The sequence below is a fragment of the Dermacentor andersoni genome, chromosome 11 (genome assembly GCF_023375885.2).
Source record: "Dermacentor andersoni chromosome 11, qqDerAnde1_hic_scaffold, whole genome shotgun sequence".
Classification (NCBI taxonomy): domain Eukaryota; kingdom Metazoa; phylum Arthropoda; class Arachnida; order Ixodida; family Ixodidae; genus Dermacentor; species Dermacentor andersoni.
The window spans coordinates 101,508,968-101,530,826 of record NC_092824.1 but is presented as its reverse complement, the minus strand read 5'-3'; the positions used below and the strand labels follow the sequence as shown (position 1 = coordinate 101,530,826).

General features: G+C 43.0%; 1 protein-coding gene across 1 annotated transcript in view; it reads left to right on the top strand.

Moving 5' to 3' along the window:
• The window catches only part of LOC126538982 (neprilysin-1-like), a 43,475-nt gene that overhangs the window by 10,043 nt on the left and 11,573 nt on the right, over window positions 1-21,859 (top strand). The window contains exons 6-15 of the mRNA XM_050185669.2: window positions 264-350; window positions 2,028-2,158; window positions 3,861-4,086; window positions 7,216-7,314; window positions 10,907-10,984; window positions 12,650-12,759; window positions 13,392-13,450; window positions 14,715-14,766; window positions 16,469-16,536; window positions 17,763-17,893. Coding sequence (XP_050041626.2) covers window positions 264-350; window positions 2,028-2,158; window positions 3,861-4,086; window positions 7,216-7,314; window positions 10,907-10,984; window positions 12,650-12,759; window positions 13,392-13,450; window positions 14,715-14,766; window positions 16,469-16,536; window positions 17,763-17,893 — 1,041 coding nt within the window. The remainder of the gene's footprint in view (window positions 1-263; window positions 351-2,027; window positions 2,159-3,860; window positions 4,087-7,215; window positions 7,315-10,906; window positions 10,985-12,649; window positions 12,760-13,391; window positions 13,451-14,714; window positions 14,767-16,468; window positions 16,537-17,762; window positions 17,894-21,859) is intronic.

The window sequence follows — 21,859 nt, the reverse complement described above, 5'->3', positions numbered from 1 at the left end:
TTTGTACCATAGAGTAATAGGATGAAGTGCCATTCCAGTTGAACCACGTGCTTTCTGGCGAGTTCTTTTGCATCCACGGAACACTTTGCATCGACAAAAAAGCCTGTTCGACCTAGACACATATCTGAATTTGCTAAGTATAGGAGTGGTCGGGGAGCTTAAGCGCGTAGCTGAGAACACGATGTAGCGGTGAAATTCTTCTGAAGTATACTTGTGTACACGTCTCCATTTGCTTACTTCAAATTCTTTCATTTCATTTCAAGTTGACAACGCCACCGGAGCAAAGGCGAAACTTATTTGACATATACCATAGGGTAACAATTGGCGAACTCGAAGCCAAGTTTCCGAACGTGAGTACAGCAGTTCCTATGAGGTGTAATTAAGGTATACCCGCGTGCGCGTCTTTTAGGAGTTCTGATCAGATGTCGTTTTACAGAAATCGATATTCAGAAATCTCGTGCGTAGCTCCTATCATCAGTGACATTTTTCTAGGTTATATTGATAGGCAATTAGAGGGCCACCTTGCTAAACTTTCCAATATTGTTTTTCGCTATGTTGATGATTTCGTTATATTTTTTACCCTGTGACATTTACGCCGAGGGTGTTGATGAAATTTTAACGTTATTCAGGCAGAATGGCACGGGCCTTGATTTTAATTTCGAAATCCCTAAGGACCATCAACTGCATGCTAGACCCGAGAATAATTTTTGGTAAAAATCATGTGCGCTGAAGATATCCCAGGTTGGTTGAGCCCATTTTGAACTATAAATCCGGTCATTCTAACGTAGTGAAGCGGGCTATAGCGAAGCCTATCCTAAATGCTGCATTAAAAAAGTCGTGTTTTCATACGTCGAAGGCTGCTTTTTTGATCAGGTAAATCGTTTACTGGACGATGGTTACCCCGAAGCGATTATTTCTTCTGTGAGTGAAAGTACGGTTCGCGGCGTCAAGAGCATAAATGACAAAGGTATTAAAACTAAATTAGAAGAAAAAAGGAAAAAACGCAGTTGTACCGCGTGTACACAAGTTAGCTCATGGGCTTAAGAACGTTGGTTCAAGGTACAACATTGATGTTCGTTTTTCTTCGAAACATAAGCTAGGTCGCCTATCCCCGTTAATTGATAATTTGTTGAAGAATAAGCAAGTGAAGAGAAAATGCACTGTCAAACATGTGAACAGGCACATCACTTGTGCTAAGCAGGTTGTGTATGTCATTTCATTATCTTGTGGTAGAGAGTGCGGGGCACAAACCAAGCGATGTGTGAATGTTCGACATCGGGAGCATGAGCTATCTCTTCAAGGGGGTTGAACCACTTCATCTCCCGGAGCATAGCAAGTCGTGCGGTTGTCACCCCAAATTAAAAAAATAAGCTTGTGTCATTTTTAAACATGTAAGCCAATCGACAAGGGAAATCACCGAGGCTCACAATATAAAGATTAGCGACAAAGCGTGTATCAGTGAACCGTCTACCACTCTTCATGACAAGGAACGGCGTTACCTATGTCAGTTTTGATTATTCGTCAGTTTGTCACAGTTGCCTCGATGCATCTCTGCATCTCGCGCATGTCATGGTTATCAAATGGCACCTACACGCACGTTCGACACGTCTTCAATAAAATATCAGTTGAGAGTCAGCGCCGTATCGTCGTTTTATACCTTCTTTTGTCCTTGTCTTGTGTCGCGCTGTAACAAACCTTACTATGAATTCCACCCAACTGGCTCAACTTGCTGTTTTGATGCTGCATAAAGCATGTTTCATTAGTCCCGTCAGTGTAAGAAATCCATCCAGTCTCGTTCTCTCCTTGCCAGGAAAATAATCGTCGAGGGCTTCCGATATTAAAGACCTTTCATGGAAGTGGCTAACATTAACGATACGCTGCAGCCTTAGCCACAATACAATGTGCGTAGCTGAATGCTGTGTTAGCACCAAATATTTCCAGTGCTAGTCTATAAAGAAAGAATGATTATGAGAGGACATACACAAGAAAAAACGTGTGTGAATACCGAAAATAAATGTACTTTTCAGATTCCTCTACATGATTTACTTAACAAGAAATTTTCCAAAGCAAACATCACGCTCGGAAAAAATGAAACCTTGGAGCTGTATGCACTAGAATACTACAACAGAACGAATGACCTTTTGCCTGCTGTTGACGCGTAAGTGAGCATCGAAGCTAGAATTTCTGATGGCTTGTAATGCACGCTCTGCATTTTATTTATAAGACTGGGTATTGTTAAGAACTCCAATATTCATTGGGCGACCTTATGGCCCGCAATATAGGCTTCATTCAGAGTGCAACAATAGCGGTGAACACAGTCGACAGTGGTGGAAATTTAATACCACTGGTCAAAGCCGCCCGCTATGTATGCAGATACCACAGCACATTCCAGAATAGTTGTCCGTGCACGCCTACTTTCGAGAATGTACTCTAGAACAGCATTCGCGACGCACGTAGAACTTTATTGGACAAGGTTCTTTCACACTGGCCGCGGTGTCTTAGTGGCGATGGAATCGCGCTACTGAGCACGCGCCCGTGGATTCGTGGACTGAGTTCCGTTGGTGCCACATACAAGTACTTCGTGTACCGTACATTGTGTAAACACTACACAAACCCAGATGGGAAAAAAAAATTTTGAGTCCAACACCACCGCGCACTTCCTATCACAATCGTGGTTTTGGCCCGAAGAACACCAAAACATGATTACCTAATAGCTTCTCGCTAGAAAATCTGCGACAAAGCGAAATATTTTGCTATTTGTCCAGGAAAAAAAATTCACCGACGATACTTCCTAATGCGAAATTTGAGCGCAGCTCTATATGTGTTTTCATTTCGTGAAACATTGGCTGGCGCGGACAATATGCCTCGTGCGGCACGTGGAATTTAGAGCGAAATGTGAAGCGACTGCCTCGCTTCTCTATGGATGGCGAGAGGCAGCGCGCGGGTGACGCGCGGGTGACGCGCGGGTGTCATTAACAGCAGGCGACGCCGACAGACCTTCCAGGCGATGCGCGCTACTCTGGCGCCATCACGTAGCCATCGTCACTGCACTACCTTTTTTCTTCTCACGCTTTTGCCATACCCTCCCCCGCTTTCCGCCTCATGGTTCAGCTGAGCCCTCCTCTCCGCTTTCCTCCTCGCATATTTTATCTCCCGCTGTATTCCGCGTTCGCTTTCATCTTTCGCTGGGCTCGTTCGCTTGGCTACGCCGACGTCGACGCTCGCCGCATAAACGGGTGGCTAAGAGATGCGCTCTAAGATCGATAACTGAATACTTTGGCAAAAAGCCGAAACCGTGAAAAAGCAAGGCAATGTCAGTGCGATAATATCGATACATATATGCAGATTTGACAGTGTCAGAACAAACAGTTCTTGTAAACTGAACGCGTCGGTAGATGAGTCTGATGTTATGCGAATATATTTGCTATCCTTTATTTGTAATGATCTCCACACTTTACTGAACCTCAGCCTAATGAGCGCACTCGGTCTCTGAGGTGACTAGTTAGTGAAGCTTATTCTTGTAATGCCTAAAGTACCCTTGTTGCTACGTCACATATGACACCTGAAAACCGTGATTTAGGCACAGAATACACAACTCTGACCCTGCAGTGACATTTCTGATACGCTGGAGCGACGTTTTTAGCAAACCAATTTCTAATTAATTATAGTGCTAATGAAGTTCTCAATCAATTTACATTTCATATTGTATTTTTGCCCAAACGTAACTCTAAATGTCCATACATAGAAGGTGAACCAGTTATTTTACTTTTCATTGATGTAGAACTGTGTTTAGACATTGCAGGATTGACTCACTAAGAACACAGTGCAGGAAGTAATGCATATTTCTTCTGCGTTTTCAGAAAGACATTATTCAACTACGCCGGCCTCCGCGTTGTGCTCGGCTGGGCAACAGACCTTTCAAAAGACTACCACAACGCTTCGTTCCAGCTGAGGAAAGTGGCTTGGGGGGTTCAGGCTGAAATGGCCAGGTGGTCAAAGTGTATGAGTTTTTTAACTGGTGCTATGCGCGACGCTATGGGCAACATTTACGCGCGAAAGAAGTTTAGCGCCGAAGCTAAACAAGAGGTAAGACGACGTCAGCCAAACTAAACTCGCGTGGCGTTTGAATGGTGACTGGGCCAGTTTCTGTTACCAACTTTTCACTGGCATGCTAAGAGGGAGCTATGCTGACGTTATTGAGAAAGCGGAGGTCACAACCTCACTGAACGACATTTTTTGAACGTTCTCGTGCGGGCTATATATCCTGGTTATGTTATAATCTTACCTGTGGTACTCTACGGTACACGTTAGACCAATCAATGCGAGCACGAACACACCGAGTGCCGCCAACAGACGAGCAAATATGAGTATTCATTGTGGCGCCAACTTAACAGCAAGTCTGGGTGTCTTTATGGAGGCAGCGGTAATAATTCGATGTATAAAGCTTTCGTGGTCGCGTCTCGCAGCGGCAGGCAACCTAACAGAACATCTAATAAGGCTCTGCCGAGGCTGGATAGAAGCGAAAGAAAACGTTATCACAGTCAAAGGAGTGTCCAATGCCGTTGCGACGGTGGGTAAAGGTATAAAACCTTTTTTTTTTTCATAAATAGGTCAGGAAGCCTGCAGCTTTAGATAGTAGATTGATGAGAGAAAGAAGCAATGAAAACAAACCAAAATTGTATTCATTACGCGAAAAAAATAAATGTATGATCCCTGAGCAACCATCATAATTTATTAGGAAAAACTTTCAAAAAATTTAGATATTTATTAGGTGGCGTGGCTGTATATCACCGCCTTTGATGCTTTCTTATTCTGCGCGTCCTTACTATTCAGAAATAAGCCGCACGCAGGCGGACCGCTCTGGTGCACTTCCCGGTGAAATTTAATAATATATTTATTTATTTATTTAGTACATACTGCAGACCTTTCGGTCCAAGCACAGGGGCAATAGAATGCATACAAACAAAAGAGAACAAATTAGGAACAAGTAAATATAAATTTATACAACTTTTAGTCACAGTGTGTCTGTAAACTGTCGTTCCAGTCTGATACTGTTCTGGGAAAAAAAGAAAATTTAAACGTGTCCGTTCAAGCATAATAAGGTGTTAGTGAATCAGATTACATGTCTGTATATATATATATATATATATAGATATATATATATATATATATTAAGAGAGCACGAATACATGACGTTTTGCATGCGAACCGAATTTCACGGGCGAACTATTCATATTCGCATTCGAAAAGGAAAGATTCGATATTTTGGGACATCGAAGGGCCTATTATTAAAGTCGTTGTTACTGTTCTTTGTCTGTATATATATATATATATATATATATATATATATATATATATATATATATATATATGATAAACAAATTATCGCAAGTTATCAGAGCTTGGGAAGCAACAAAAGCATTCGTAGAATCGTAGAAATGCAAAACTAAAATGGGTAATGCAAGCTTTCTTTTTCGGTTTAGAGGCAGAAGCCAACATGACAACCTGTGATTTCTAGTGCTATATCTGTGACTTAGTGTTTTTGGCAGCCTCTTCATGTAGCAGATTCATCCATTGCGCAATAAACTGTAATGTATTCCTTACAATAGGTAATTTTACTTATGTTCCGCACACAAATGGGTCACCTGATTTCCCAGTATTTTTTTTCTTTTGTATTCTACAACTTCTAATAGTTTTTCGGCGTCCATTCCTTTATTGTTTTGGATCACTGGTCATGCAGCAGCCACACAATCTTGGAAAACTTGTTTTCAACCAGGCTACAAGCGAGCTGCGAAGCTATTCGTGTAGTTCTCTTAAGGACAATATAACCCCTTGAGTTTAAAACTCAGCTTTTGTCCCCATCACTTAGCGGCCTTCATTACACTTGTTAGTACAAGCGTGGTATCTAAATATACCGAAATAATTATTCTTCTTGTAAATATATGCGTCTGCGTTTGCTTATGGGATATTCGATTTGATGTTCGATACTTATTCGTATTCGAAAAAGTTTACATTAGCACGCCTTCATTATATAGTGATATTAAGTTGCGCGACGTTATAAACTATTGTTATAGCGTATTGGGATTCAATGCATCAAATCGTTTTTTGATTAAAAACATTTACGGAAAGCAGTACATACTTACCGCAAATTCGATCGCGCATTGCGCGAAACTGATGTCATCCTGAGAAGTCTTTCAAAGCAAATATGCCTTGCAGTCTCACCGTCTACATATAATAAATTATTCCATTATGCATTGAGATTTCTCGTGTAAGTAACGTCTACCTATTCATGCAATCTAGTTCTATGACTAGAATTGTGTTTTCTCTCACCGGCAATCAAAAACAATCTTGCCATTCATCGCGTGAGCGCCTGGTATATAAGTGTAACGTAAGTATTGTTACACCTCTTCATGCACACTTTATGAAATAACTTATTTGCTACGTTCCTACAGCCTTAATGAAGTCGCTTCGTAGCCATCCATTTCGGAAAACCATCATTCTTTCATGAACGCAATAATCTAAATTATGTGACGTTGATTTGAATACACGAAGAACAGCACAGAAACAGCGATACGGTAAGAACAGTGTCACCAGGGCATTGAGAAAGTGCGAATGTAAGAGTGCAGCATTGTCTCACGAGGCAGAGGTTGCGGTGCGTGCTATGGTGCATGGTGTAGTGAAGAACATGCATCCGCAATTGTAGGGTAGCAAACCGGAAGATCATCTGGCTGACCTCCCTGTCTTTTCTCCCCTTGCCTTCTCTTTCTCTCTGCATCGAGGTGAATTAACTTTCATGAAGCAGGCAGCACGAAGTGGAACACAGGATGGGAAGATGTGTCAATTGGCATGCGTCAGGGAAGTGCCAGTTACACCGTCAGTTTGCCGCACCGTACATCATGCTCTATGTCAAAGCAAAGACAAGAAAGGGAGGAAATGGGAATTCGCACATAGGCTACGAACAGAAAGATTCAAACTCCTCAGAGTAGAAAAAGAGAATTCTAATATGCGGCAACATTACTACACGAAGCACGACTTAACATTTGAAGAATGCTGCGTTTGTAGGGCAAATTTTGGTAAAAGAGATGATTAATATACTCTCTATATACTCTCTATTGTTTTCGATACTATAATATCCACATTGAAAAGTAACTGCTCTACCTCCCTATTACACTTAAGCTCTATCGCTTGACCGTGCACTAAGTCTCACTTTTTCAGATGCTGGTGTATGTTGACAAAATTAAAGACGTCTTTCGGAAAGAACTTGAAAACAACAAATGGATGGATGAGGTCACTAAATCAGCCGCAAAAGAAAAGGTATGAAAACAAAACACCAACGAGGAATGTGTCGTCTAATTCATGCTTTGATACTACTTAACCTTATTTACGAAAGAAAAAAGAAAGCAGTGCATGTTCTCAGTGTATATTACGTTATTGGTCACATGAACTTCATTTTTCTTCTGTGGCCATTCTACGGAGTTTAAAGATGCCAGAGACAGAACATTCAATAACATACAGTCTCATTCATCGTCATGGTGAACCTAATCTGTGCCCACTGCAGGATGAAGGCCCCTGAGGCTCCCAGAGCTTTTAAACTGTCCCTTTCTTTCGTCAGGTGATTACATGCAGCAAAATTTTATTTCTTCAAGTCATCTAACCTGCTGGTGTCTCCGACTGCCTTTCACTTTCCGTAAACGCGTTAAGTGGTTGCAATAGACAATTGGTTATCTGCTCGACGAATAAGATGGCTTTGCCAAATCCATTTCTATCCAATTATCTCAACTACAATAACGAACATGCACATTTGCTCTATAATTCATATCACCTTATTTATGTCAAAAGTTTAGAACCTGAAGAATGCGATGATTAGATCGTTTTCAATAGCAATTACCGTGGGCTAGAGATGATTACTCTGTGGTCGACTGCTTATCATGACCTGTAAACTGCTGATTAGGAGAGCCAGATGACGACAAGAAAAATTCTAGAAGCACCGAGATGGGTTGGAAGGATGGTTTGAATGTTATGCTTCCGGAAACTTCCTTCTCGGAATCCGTGTGTCCCGTTAATATTTCAGATAGAAATAGCGTCAGTATTTGCTAAAAAATATTGTAAAACATCTAGCAAGTGGGGTGGCGTTTCTGGTTTCTAGTTTTGACAACAGATAGTTGTTTTTTAGAAACATAACGCTTGCTGCAGTCACCTTCTCTCTTCCGGCTTGCGCGAGCAGGGTAAGGGGGTCCCAGTTCGAAACCCCTGCGGACTTGGCTGCCTGTGGGCACGCCAGATCACTTGTATCTGGTCACACAGGTCCAAACTGGAAAACACAGCCTCCCATTGTTTATGCGTGGTGTTGGAAATGGGGGAGATGTTAGGTGTGCGCGGACCTGTCTAGGTAGAATGGTACAGTGACGCATACTCACCGCAAGTTGGACATCTGAGGTGAACAGCATGATAAAGAGTTAGATGCAAAAACATATCGAGGCGGAAGTTGCTGTCAGACAACAGATTCATCCTTTTCACGACAATTGTATGAAGGAGGTGTTGCCGACGGAACATACAACAGTGCTGAAGAAGTGTGCTGTACGGTGAAGGTAAAGTCTCGTGCTAGGGACCACGGTATTCTTCTCCGGGCGGCGTCATAATTGCTTGGGCTCGGGCAGCAGTGTGAGGACGCTGGTTGCCACGGAGATACTCATCGCCAGGATTCCACACTAAGTCTAGTTCCGTGGCGAGTGAAGAAGAATGGCAGTGGAGCATTCGGTGAGAGGTGGAAACTGATGCGACCTCCCGTAAGTTGTTGCAGGCAGCCTGCGAGTCCGAGATGTTGGGTTAAATGCAGTTGGAGTGGCAAATGATGGCTGGGGTGATGACAGCTTCCTCAGCGCCCATGACGGGGGGCGTAAGCAAACGATGCTGACGCCATCTCCCGGAGGTTCGAGTCGATTACGCTCGCTGTCTGTGCTCGGTGATGGGTGTGCATTAGATGAAACCGAACGAAAACTCTCGGCGCGACGCGTATTGTTCGTTTCGCTCTGATTCTGCAGTGTGCACAACGCTGTGGCATGCCCACAGCTGATCCGCTAAAATGCTGCTGTGTGCGCACGCACACACCGCACGGTGTCTTCGGGAGCGGAAGACAAAACGAATGAATAAATTCTAGAGTTTTACGTGCCAAAACGATTAATGGATTATGTGGCGCGCCATAGTGGGGCGAGTTTGGATTAATGTTGACGACCTAGGGATGTTTAACTCCCCAATGTACGGGCCACGGGCTTTTTTTACATTTCGCCTCCATCTAAATGAGGCCGCCACGGCTGGGATTCGAACCCGCCACCTGGAAGGCGAAATGTTGCCCCGACTACATTGCAGAGTCGATTGAGCGTCCACATGGTTTCGGGGTTCTCGCCCCCCAAACGCACCGCTTGTGTCTCTATGAACCTTCTAACCCCCTTATCGCTGACAACTGCGACCTCATGCGCGAGACCAACTACGAAAAGCACTTTACCTAATACTTACCCTTCCTCCCACGTCTGGTTAGCTTTGGAATGACGCGAAAACTCTCCACTTAAAACCTCTACTCCTTTTCTTTATCGATACGAAACGGCAATATTTCGACTCGGAAATTTAAGAATTGTCAGTTCTGCCCCAAATAAGAGCGACAGCAGCGTTTAGCAATTTACAATAGAGAGCAGCAATTTACAATAGGTAGCGAAGCACTAGAAGTGGTAAAGGAATACATCTACTTAGGGCAGGTAGTGACGGCGGATCCGGATCATGGGACCGAAATAATCTGAAGAATAAGAATGGGCTGGGGTGCCTTTGGCAGGCATTCTAAGATAATGAACAGCAGGTTGATAATATCCCTCAAGAGAAAAGTGTATAATAGCTGTGTCTTACCAGTACTCACCTACGGGGCAGAAACCTGGAGGCTTACGAAAAGGGTTCTACTTAAATTGAGGACGACGAAACGAGCTATGGAAAGAAGAATGATAGGTGTAACGTTAAGGGAGAAGAAAAGGGTAGATTGGGTGAGGGAACAAACGCGAGTTAAAGACATCTTAGTTGAAATCAAGAAAATGAAATGGGGCATGGGCAGGACATGTAATGAGGAGGGAAGATAACCGATGGTCATTAAGGGTTACTGACTGGATTCCAAGGGAAGGGAAGTGTAGCAGGGGGCGGCAGAAAGCTAGGCAGGCGGATGAGATTAAGAAGTTTGCAGGGATGACATGGCCACAATTAGTACATGACCGGGGTTGTTGGAGAAGTATGGGAGAGGCGTTTGTCCTGCAGTGGGCGTAACCAGGCTGATGATGATGATGATGATGGCGACGAAAGACCTCGTAGTGTCCTAACAATACGAGAAGGCAACATGTTGGGCCGACAGAGTGCACGAGACAACTGCAACAGTGGCGTTACAGGCATCTTCCTTCGCTATAGGGTAGCTGAAATCTCGACGCGCCTTGAGAATGAATTAATTCGATAATTTTAGCGTGACGTTTACGGTCTGCTTCAATCAGACCAGTGCAAATATGCACCTCAGGAGTATATGCACCACGTCGAGGTATGCACGGAGCTGCTAGGCATGAACGATAACGTGTTCGCGCAGAAAACTACCGCTGCGCGAGCTAGAACGCTGCCCTGACTGAGCTGCTGACCCACTTGCGCGTAACGGGACGGTGTGCTCAATCGGCCTCGCCGTGTTCGCAGTAAAACGCACCGCACGTCCCTGGAGACATTCTAACCTTTCGCGAGTGGGCCGCGCCGGCGGCCTCAATCCCTGGACAATACGAACAGCGGCGGCGGCGCGAAGAATGCACTTCGTGTGTCGGTTTAACTGCTACCACAAAAAGCTTTCCGAGTTCTCTTACTTTGCGGCATCGCATTGTTTCTTTTGTTTTGTTTTCAGCTAGACAAAATGGCTGTGAAGATTGGATATCCGGAAGAAATAATGAATATGTCTTATCTTGAGGAAAGATACAAATACGTAAGTATACCACTAGCCACAAGCAGCTGCTTGTTTCCCCCTTGTCAGGTGTGCACCGGCTGCAAGAAAGTACCGCAAGAACAGTTAAAAATTGGCTGTAGTCCGAAATAATATCAGGTTTCAAATTCAGAGCCGAGTTTTCCTAATTATGGGGCTCATCATAATGATAAATAAACCAGATTGTCTTCAGCAGATATACTCATAGAAAAGAAACAACTTCACCGACGATTACGATACTCCATATTGCTAAATTTCAGCGCAGCTCTTTGCGTCTTTTCATTTCTTCGTATATAAGCTGGCGCGGGTAATCTGTCTCGTGCGGCACGTTGCAAAGGGAGTGAAGTGCGGTGCGACTGCCTAACTAATGTGGAGATCGCGAGAGGCAGCGCGTGGGTGACGCGTGGGCGGGATTCGCAGGAGCCGCCGCTGACAGACCCTCCCAGACGACTCGCGCTATCCTGGCGCCATCTCGTAGCCATCGTTGTCGCACTAAGCTTTTATTCTCGCGCTTTCGCCATACCCTTCCCTTCCGATTTCCTCCTCGCGTTGTTCATCCCCCGCTGAGCTGTGCGTTAGCTCTCTCATCCTTCGCTGTGCTCGTTCATCGGTTACGCCGACTCCAACGCTCACTGCAGAAACAGGCGCCTAAGGGCTGCGTTCTAAAAAAAATCATCCCATGCCGGTGACCAAACCTACTAGCGATGCTGCAGAATACATCGCTCCGCTAAGTGAGCTACACTGGCTATTAGCAGTTAATCTGGCGTGTCAAATTCGCTGGCAAGTCGAAAGTGTCGGATGCAGAAGACCCGTCTCGGTTGTTTTTGAAGAGGACGGAGGAAAGTACCAGGCGAAACTATTCAAATTTAGTCTAAAGTAGAAACGTAACAGCCAAGGACTGTACCTATATTGCTTTAAAAGCTTTTATGGTGCCAGAACGAACCGAATAAGAAAATACATTGAAATCCGTGAAGTCGCCGTGACGTAAAAGTGCTGAATGTTTCTGTGCGAAATTTAATAAATATAGAGGTCTGGTGGTATTACTTTTTGTATGAGGAACCTCCACCCGCGAAATAATGAAAATGGAGCTCTGAAATAATAATAAATTATTATAAACTAATTAGGCGTATTTATTTACTCTACTTTTAAGGTTAGACCAATTTAAAACTAAAGCAAGCGCTGTTGTGGTGTCATGCTTCATATAAATTTAACATGGACAGATAACTGCAAATGTACAAATAATACGTGCATCGTAATGCTATCCGTATGAATATTGCGAGTGAAGGTTTACTACAGCACCTATTAAGAAAAAACTAAAATTTGTAGCCCAGATACAACGAACATATCCCTAAACAAACATCGCCATTTACCATCTATTGCACTGGATTGACTAATAGTTCACCGCCCTAACTTAAATAGCAGCGTTATCACTGCAACATGCAGGAACACGTAGAAAGGCTGAGGTAGTGATCGCTAGGAGGAAAGAAACCATTAAATGAAATGGTGTACGGCGATGTCGACAGTCCCATGCAGGCGTTAGCGATCATTTTATGGGTTTTTATTAAGAGACCGCAAATCAACGTTATGTTCATGCGGAAACATTGGCGTTGGGTTTACTATCAAAGTGCTTTTAGAATCCTCACACCAGGCTAAAATTCTTTTTTACAGATTCCTGCATTGAATACTTCCAGTCATTTTATAGAAATGTGGAGATATATCGTGGAGAACAATGACCGGAAGCAGATTGAAAAATTGCGCGTACCATACGACAGAAATAGGTAAAAAAGAAAAGAAGGTTTGCACGTGTTAGCATGACTGACCTCCTTTGATATGAAATACAAGCGAGAACTCAGCAAAGGAAAATGTGTGCTCAAGAAACTTGAAGGACACGGATAACAAATTATCATTTTAATCACGTCTGCAAGCGTCACAATTCAAATCGGACGCGAGGAAATTTTAGGCAGACTTGTTATGTGACGAAAACAAAAATTAGTACCATTTTCGTCAGTAAACGTTAAAATCAATAATTCATCACGTTCACTCCCGAAATCATAAGTCAGCAATGTTCAAATTGTTAAAGCGCCAATAAATCAGCGATTGGCGAAATGCAAGAGCCGCTAATTTAGCAGTGCAGACTGCATTGCACTCATTGTTACCACACACACACACACACAACACACACACACACACACACACACACACACACACACACACACACACACACACACACACACACACACACACACACACACACACACACATTATATATATATAAACGTTGTTTCAGTCATCACTTGCAAGCAGTATCTAGCAATATTGGGGCTTTCCGGTTGATACGTTGTTTTTATTTAGGTGTGACTGAGCATTAGAAGGCTTACTAACAGACCTTTTTTGCTCCTCTTGATTGCAGCTGGATAGTCGGCTCTGCAGTTGTGAATGCATTTTACAATCCGAGTACCAACGACATGTGTAAGCGTTACCACTTTCTGTTTTTCCTTGTTGGACAATCTTCTCACATAAAAAAAACGCAAAATAGGGCATTTTGTTCCATTTCCGAAACTAGCGATTCGGTAGCAATTAGAGCGCTGTTATTGCTTAGCCTGTTTGATTCGTTTTGTTTTATTTCGGAGACCGGCGTTCTTCCCATCTGAATGTAAAAAAAGAAAAAAAAAGATTTTGCGATTATCGCTGCTCCGTTTTTACTCAACCTTTCACAGAATGATGACAAATTATAGTCAGAGCAGTTAAATATAACACTCGGCACTTATGATTGGCTATCATTAAAAAAACGGCACGAACTTCTCATCTTAGTCCATCTTGGAGTTTACGTCACACCAAGAAGCGAATACTGAAATCCGCGTCGTGAAGGTCATGCCTTTTTTTACTGCAGACAAAGGAAGAAACTAGGCACCAACATCACGGACACCGCGGAGAAAGACAATTCGGTTACAAGCACACACACACACACACACACACACACACACACACACACACACACACACACACACACACACACATATGCGTGTGTGTGTGTGTGTATGAGTGACCCGTTATCTTTTCGTCCGCTTTCATTTACCTTTCTTTTTATTTTCTACAGTTGAATGTCAACAACAGCTAATTTCCGCGATGCTTTCCTTGGCTTCAGTGTCTGTTGGATTTATATGGTCAGGTATATATATATATATATATGCACCTGTTCACGAAGGGAAATTTCCTGACCGCCAAGCCTGCTACGAGACGGATAAGCTCTATCCTCTCATGATTCTTTGGTCTCCTCTTTAGATACTTTGATGAGGGAAGGTTGCCCGGGAATAAACATCTCAGTTACATCAGCCGAGTTACATTTCATGTTTACTCTCTGTAGATTACAGTTAGCACGATAACGACAAGGAGGTCACTTTGATCTTTTCTGCCAAAGACACTTGTAATGCAGCGTTCCAGTAGAAGAAATGTCACACAGGAAATCAGAAGGGTATATAGGCTAGAACGGCGGCCTACCGCAAGAAACAATGCTTTAAATTTTGATTTCTAGAGTGAAATTTGGGGACTTCGGCAGTTAAATCGGCATGTGCCCTATAATTTCAGCTGATCATGGGCGCTTGTATACAAACAGACGAGAATCTAAAAACAGCGATCCACTATCGGGTTCAAGAACCCTTGCCTTAGAAAAGTATATCCATTTGATTTAGGCCACTCACTGCACGTGAAAAGTCACGAATAAATCTCTCTACAGATTTTCCATCAGGAATCCTTCAAGGCCTTTTCTATCAGCACGGTCTTCCAAAGTAAGCCTATTTCTCTACGTGCTTCTCAGTTATTGTTCGCAAAAGCGTTGCATAAACAAGATGTAGATGAGATGTAGTATCATTCATCGCTCGTTTTCCATGTGGCTCGTGACCAAGTGTTCAGCTCCATACATTTTGTACGTAGAACATCTAAACCACTTATGTGTTAGCGCACTGTCTGATCAGTGTACTCTTATCTAATACATTGCCGGGAATACCAGTGTCTTTCAGTAAGTGGGGCTGAATGTTAGTACAGACCGAAAAAAATAATATTTACAAGCGCGAAAGTGTATCTACTAAAGTTGCAGTGCTATCTGGGTATCATAATTTCTGAAAGTTGGCCTTTGATTAGGAATAATCTCGAAATTGTTTGGGCACAGTTACTCCGGGGTTGTGGCACAAAGAAACAAAGCGGAAGAAAATCTGGGAGCCGAATAGCTGCAGAGACGCAATGTTAACCAGGGGTCTATCTTTCTTTCGGTGCTACGAGCTGATCAACTTTAATACAAAGATTCATGTGAGAATACCACAGTTGTCAATCAACTAACTAGGAAACAGCCTTATTTAAGTGTGCACACGTATAGCATATTTAAAAGGTTTCCAAAAGATGTGGGGTTTAGCGTCCTTAAATTTCGCAGTGGTTTATGAGGGACAGGTAGCCCTGGACACCCCGATTTCAATTCAATCGCTTGATATTCTTTGACGCGGACCTAAGGGGAAGTACCGGATTGTTTTTGCCTTTTAAATTCTTATGAACGCGCCCACCGTGAGCGGCAAATGAACCGTCACGCAAGCGGCATGTTGGGTCCTGAGGCAACAAATGGCCTGGCGCAGACGAAGCCATCTGTTTAAATGGAGGGAACTATAGCCAAGGAAAAGTGCCTACATAGGCATGTTTTGCAATTATAACCGAGAAAATATACTTCTTGTATTTTGCCGGACATTCAGCAACGATTACAATTTTCGTATTGCCCTTAAAAACTTTCTCGAGCTCCAAATAAATGCTATGGGTTGACTTGAAGCGAAGTCTGGCTTAACGTTCGTTTGCTTAGTGCGCATCAACGTTCTTTCCTGACATGTCGCGGCCACGAGATCTTTTTTAGAATACGCAGCAGCGGGATGTGACATTCGAGACCTATCTCTTAACAAGACCTGCTAGGAAGCGAGAAGATAGCAAACAAAATGTTTCCGAAGAATATGTTTACGTACAAGCCTACTTGCACACATCGATGTCGTTAAACCTTTATAAAGCCCAAACCCACGCACATACAAAACGTGCATATAGAAGGGCGGTGGGGAATTCCACCAGGGGCAATCTGATTGCTTGGACTACTCCCACTAAGACAAAAATTGCCAACATCAACTTCCTTTTCACGGCCTTTACTGACACTGCGGATCCATCCGCTACCCTCGTTGTGGTTAGCAGCAAACACACATTTCAAATTATTGCGCAACACTGCAGCCTTCATTATATAATTGCGGCATAGCTTTTTAAGAACCGTAATTCTAATTTCTTTCCGCCAACTTACTGAATCGAACTTTCTGCTTCGATGAGAGCCCATGGTATGGTTAAAAATTATTTTGTCCTGCAAACTGAAAAGTACAGGTACGAACAATGTACCACAACATGTTACATTCGTCATTTATCATGATCATAGTGAAGCAAAATGCTTTTAACATGTGGTACTTCTTTTTATGGCAGTTCCGTAAACTATGGAAGCATCGGGGCTATAATCGGACATGAAATTACACACGGCTTTGACGACGAAGGTAGGTGTATTCAACACATCACGACCGCGGGTGCGTTTTTAGCACCCGTTGTAATTTAAAGGTTCACGCACCATACTGGAAGTGCATTTAAATTTAGTTTTATAATAATTCGTATTAATACGTGTTACATGCCTAATAATGAACCTTCGCTCGCGCTATTTAATAAATGCCCCAATATGTTTTATTTAAAGAATAACTTCAAATTCAGATCGCGGTAACTAACCTATAATTACTCAAGACAACGATTGTTGCCACATTTCCGAGCAAAACATCAGACTTCTTAAAGAGCTGCACTTGTTTTAGAGCTAGCTCAGGCTCCACCACACACTGCATTAATCGGCCATCTTTCACAGCATTTTAATGCGTAAGCATTCTTTGGCGAGTACCCCAGTCCATCAAGCAAAAGGCACAGTGCCTTATATCTGCACAAAATTGCTTAATTTGCAAAGTTAATACATGTAATCTTTATCATAGTGTAAATGTAGATAACGGGTAGCTTTACAAGTGATAAGGAGCAATCGAAACTGTTATAACTGCAGTGTTCTTCTTATCATTTCTCAGATGAAGTCGACAGCTACACGTGCCAATCTGGTTGCCTATCTTATGTTTTCTTACTTTGTTTCCCTACCCCTCCTTCCTTAACCTGTCTTTATATTTCAACATGCACTGCAAAAACGCGGCCATTCTTCCAGCTTGTTAGCTTGTCTGCCTCGCCTGCGTCAAGAGCAGCGTCCGACCTACGATGTAACAGAAACAAACAAAAAAAAAAAACATTGATCACAGAGAATACCCATATAGTCAAATTTATGCATCCCCATAGGCACACATAGGACTCCGAAGAAAATCCACGAGGAAGCCTACAGTATGGATGGGCCAACTTAGATCTTAGGGTGGGCCAGCTTAAATTTGGGTGTGGGCCGACTTGAATTTGGGGGTGGGCCAATTTGAAATTTTGGTATGTGCCATGTTGAAATTTGCGGGTGGACCAACTGGAACTTGGAGGTATTCTTACGCATACTTAGACAACTCCAGTGAAGTTTCTGCATAATTTTTTGTCTAATGCTGTGACAGTAGCGCTTTTTTTTTTGCTGGGGGAGGGAGGCAGCGGAAGACTATGTATTTCCCTAAAATCAGCACAAGCACTGTGAGTGTAATGGAAATGTATGCTTAACCTTATCAGCTGGAGGGTAGTATGCTGAACATTTGCTTTTTGTAATCGTTTCAAGGCAGTCAGTATGATGCCGACGGGAAGTTGAAGCAATGGTGGAGCAATGGAACGCGCTCAAAGTTTGAAAAGAAGGCTAACTGCTTCGTACAACAATATGGAAGCATTAGAGACAAAACGGCCAATATGACGGTGAGTCCTCCTGGTTTCCTATGCTCTGAACAACGGCAGCGTCAAATCCGAGAGGCAATATTGTTGACCTTTCGACCACCGCTGTATTCAGCATAAGAGCTTCGGAGAGCTCTGCAGCTTAGACGTACATTCGGAGAGCTCCAAATGAATGAAAGATTGAACGAACGAACGAACTAACAAAGGAACGAACTTATTAATTAACGGTCGTTTCTAAGAAATCAGGCGTTCGGATCAAAATGAGGAGGACGCGCCTTGACATAGCTCCAGCCCTGATACAGTTCAGCGGTTGGTGCAAACAAATTTGCACCCAGACACAAGAGCAACTGAATAGCAACCATTCGCAATAAACCTGCAAGAAATATAAGCTAAATGATGCACTATAGCTCCTAACGACTTCATAAAAAAATGTGCAAAAATGTGTGCGTTGACGCAGTGTTGGTATTTATGCTAAATTCAGCATAACGATTTAAGGATATAGCTATTTGAAATGGTAGAAACTTGTCACCGTACTTTGTGGTACACAATCGTAGAAACCAGGGATCCTGATTTTGGTTGCATTGCTTAATAAGCCTTCGTTCTAAATTAACTCAGCTTATACGCATAGTGGCTGTTCTTGGTTTTTATGGCTAAGCCATATCTCTGAGAAAAACCAGAAGAGTAAATAGATTCCACCATCTATGTTCGAGAAATACAAACAAAGTGAGACGTACGTGTGGGCAGAGTAGCAAATATTTGCGATGACCCGAACGGCAAGTTATTCGGGTAATAACATGTAGGATATTATACTAGAGCGCTGTTTCGGTGAGTTGTCGAGGGTTAATATTGCCACAGCCAAAATAAAAGCAAGCATACAGAACGCATACTTTACATTTTACAACACTGTGGGCTTCTCCTCAAGAATTTTGTCGGTGTTCGTGCTTTCTGGTGCCGACGGGAAGCGAAGAGGATTTGTATAAACGAAAGCGTCATGTCAACCCAAAGTGTAATATAAATTCAAATTTAGGATTAAGCCTTTGAGTCAATTCTTATGGCAGTTACCTGTAAAAGTAAAACTAATTAAGCGTCAAAAGCGTCAGCACGTGCCTTGTTGAAATATTTCTTCGGTAGAAATGTTTCCGAAAATTGCATCAAGAGTTCCAGACAACTAAATTTTATACTGTTCCTCTAATACTTCAGATGGAAATTTTACCGTAGACGTGGATTTTTCTTGAGGTCTTCCGCAGACATTTGATTCACGTGAACTACCTCCTCGTCCAAGATACAGCACTATTTTGTAGTGCCCCAGCAGATGTTCCGAATGTCGGCTTTGTTCTCCAATGATTTACGCAATGAATCAAGAAATGCTACCTAAATGTACTTCGCGCAACAAACATATTCTCCAAGCGCCGCATTCTTCTTTTTCCTTTCTTCCGTTTTGAAGCAAATAGCTCTATTTTGTCCTTTCGCTTATTTCGTACTCCAACGGGCACGTTCATCGCCGAACGCCAACTATCTATTCCTCACGAATTCTCAAACGATTATTCACTCGAAGCTCTTCCTGCACTCATCTGAGTAGGGTGCCTCGGTAGTGCCACGTCCCTCCATTCAGGGTGGTGACACGCCGGGCGTTGCAGCCACTGTGGTACAACCGTCGCATACGCGCGTCTTTGGGGTCAATTTTAACGCTATAGCATTAAGGACCGCATGTCGCAGAAAGTCCTTTCTTGGCATGCGTTGTCCATTAGAGAAATACTATACGAATTTTCACATCCGGAACCACGCAGGCCCTCCACGTGGGCCAGAGTCGTTACTGAACTAATTGAATTTCTTAAAGTAAAATGCGTCAGAAAATTGATAAAGTACAAGTTACACGCCAACTGTAGACATGATAGCGTTGGATTGTAATTTCAATATACGAGTAAATACATTTCTGTTACATCGAAACTCAATCACAAACTCTTTTCGCAGACGCCGTTTGAGGTCTATATTAGTAGGAGCGCCAGCTTGACTGAGCCAGTGTAAGCAAATGCGAAGTCGCATCGTAACAAAACGATGCAAGACGTTTCGCACCACATTCAGCTGGTCTCAGCAAAGAGTTGTGGGAGCGAAACATCGCGCTGAAGGACGTCCTTTATGGTCTTGATCGGGCTGGTGAACGAGCCCATGTCTTGTTCGGAAAACCTCTTGAATACACTTTCAGAAGAGGAAACAAATTGTAGGACCTCATGGCTCACATAAAAGAAGTTGTTGCTTTCATGAGTATACTCCTTCGTATTTTACGAGTGTGTGTTCATCAGTCTTTTTCGCGGCAATAAGCGTTTAGGTACAGGTAGAGCTCAAGTCTACAGCAGCTAAAAGCGACCGTACTAAATATCCTACCAAATGGGCAACAATGTCACTTTCAACCAGAGATAGAGGTTCAATGTTTGCAGGGTCGTGGTTCTCGAAACGCTAAGCTTCTTTTTGAACTTACCTAACTTCTGCCATCGGAAAACCTACCTAAACGGCATCGTCATCAATATCATAGTTTGTATTCTTCAGTACATTAAGGAACTTGCTCACAGACACAATTTTTGACGTACTTTTCAAATTGTACGAATCTGGCACAGGGGATACCATTCTTGTGACAGAAAATAGGCTCTCAAGGCAATCTTGAGCCAACCTACCTGTCAGAAAAAAAACTTACAGTTGCGTTCGTTTAACAGGATAGCATGCAGCTGCAATAGAACTGTTCTGAACATTATTGCACCTATTTGGCATGGTTTCTACAACTTTTTAACATCAATACCCAAGTCTTCGAGCAGTTTGTTTGAGATGAAGAGTAGAGAGAGCTTGATCATAATTGCTTCTGTTGGTGAAACTCAGGGCAGCCACAAGGTGGCGAGACGTCATGAGAGTGTACCACCGTAATACGAAGTGAAAAAAAAAAACCAAGCAGTTCTTTTAGCCTAAACTCGCAGCTTCCCGAACTTCATGAAGTAGATTATAGCTGCTGGGGCTTCGTGGAAAAATTGTACAGCAATTCCAATCTTCAGCTTTGTAAAGTGACCGCTGGAGATTGGAATGGCGTTGATACTAGGAGCTACTCGAAGCTGTTCGGTGTCTAATGTCAAGACAGTTTCTATGTGCTCTAGTGATATTACATTAGTTACCACACCTAATTTTGAAAACATTTGATCATTCAAACGATAGAGATTCTTCCGCACTAGATGAGCTCTTATATTCTTCAACACGTGTGCAGCGTCGGGAATGAAGAACGAGAGCTCATCATCGATGTAAGGATGGCGTACGATGTAAGGATGAGGAACAGAGCTGCGGGTACTGGACAAGTTCCAACTTCTCCACATGGCCCGGTTGAGCTGTGCATGTCAAACGTGAATCACTATGCATGCAACAAGATGACAGCGCAAAGCCTGAGAAAATGACAAGCAAAGTCCTTCAGCTTGTCACAGTTGACGAAAGTGCTTGCGTAGTGGTATGCGATGGCCTGCCCAGATAGTATTCCTCTCCCAGCCACAAACACAAGTGGGAGATTAGCAGGCTGGTCAATTTCAGGTAGTGTTGTAGTATCGAGAAAAGAAGCACAGCCAAGGTCCAAATCAATAACCTTTCGTATTTCTACTTCGTCTATGAAAAGCACTGTATTCGTTTCAATCTCTGCCATCACTGAAACCTTTTTCTTCATCACATCGAATACTTCCGTGAACACACCCGGCTTGAAGTAGAACTGCTAAAGGTGCCTGCACAGTGTCCTTCTTGGTGGAAGATGGTTTCCTTGTTTCATTGGTGCCCAATGGAGCCACAAGCAAACTTCAACTCAAGTGCTTTCTTAAGTGTGCCAGCGCTTCACAACGAACCCTCTCTGTTAGTCTTCTGCAATGCAGACCTTTGAACATCATTTAACAACTTCCAGTTCTCCGTTATGGCGGTATGGTACTGGTCTAGCCTCTTGAATTCTTCGAAGATGTGCTCTGTTTTCTTCTTGCC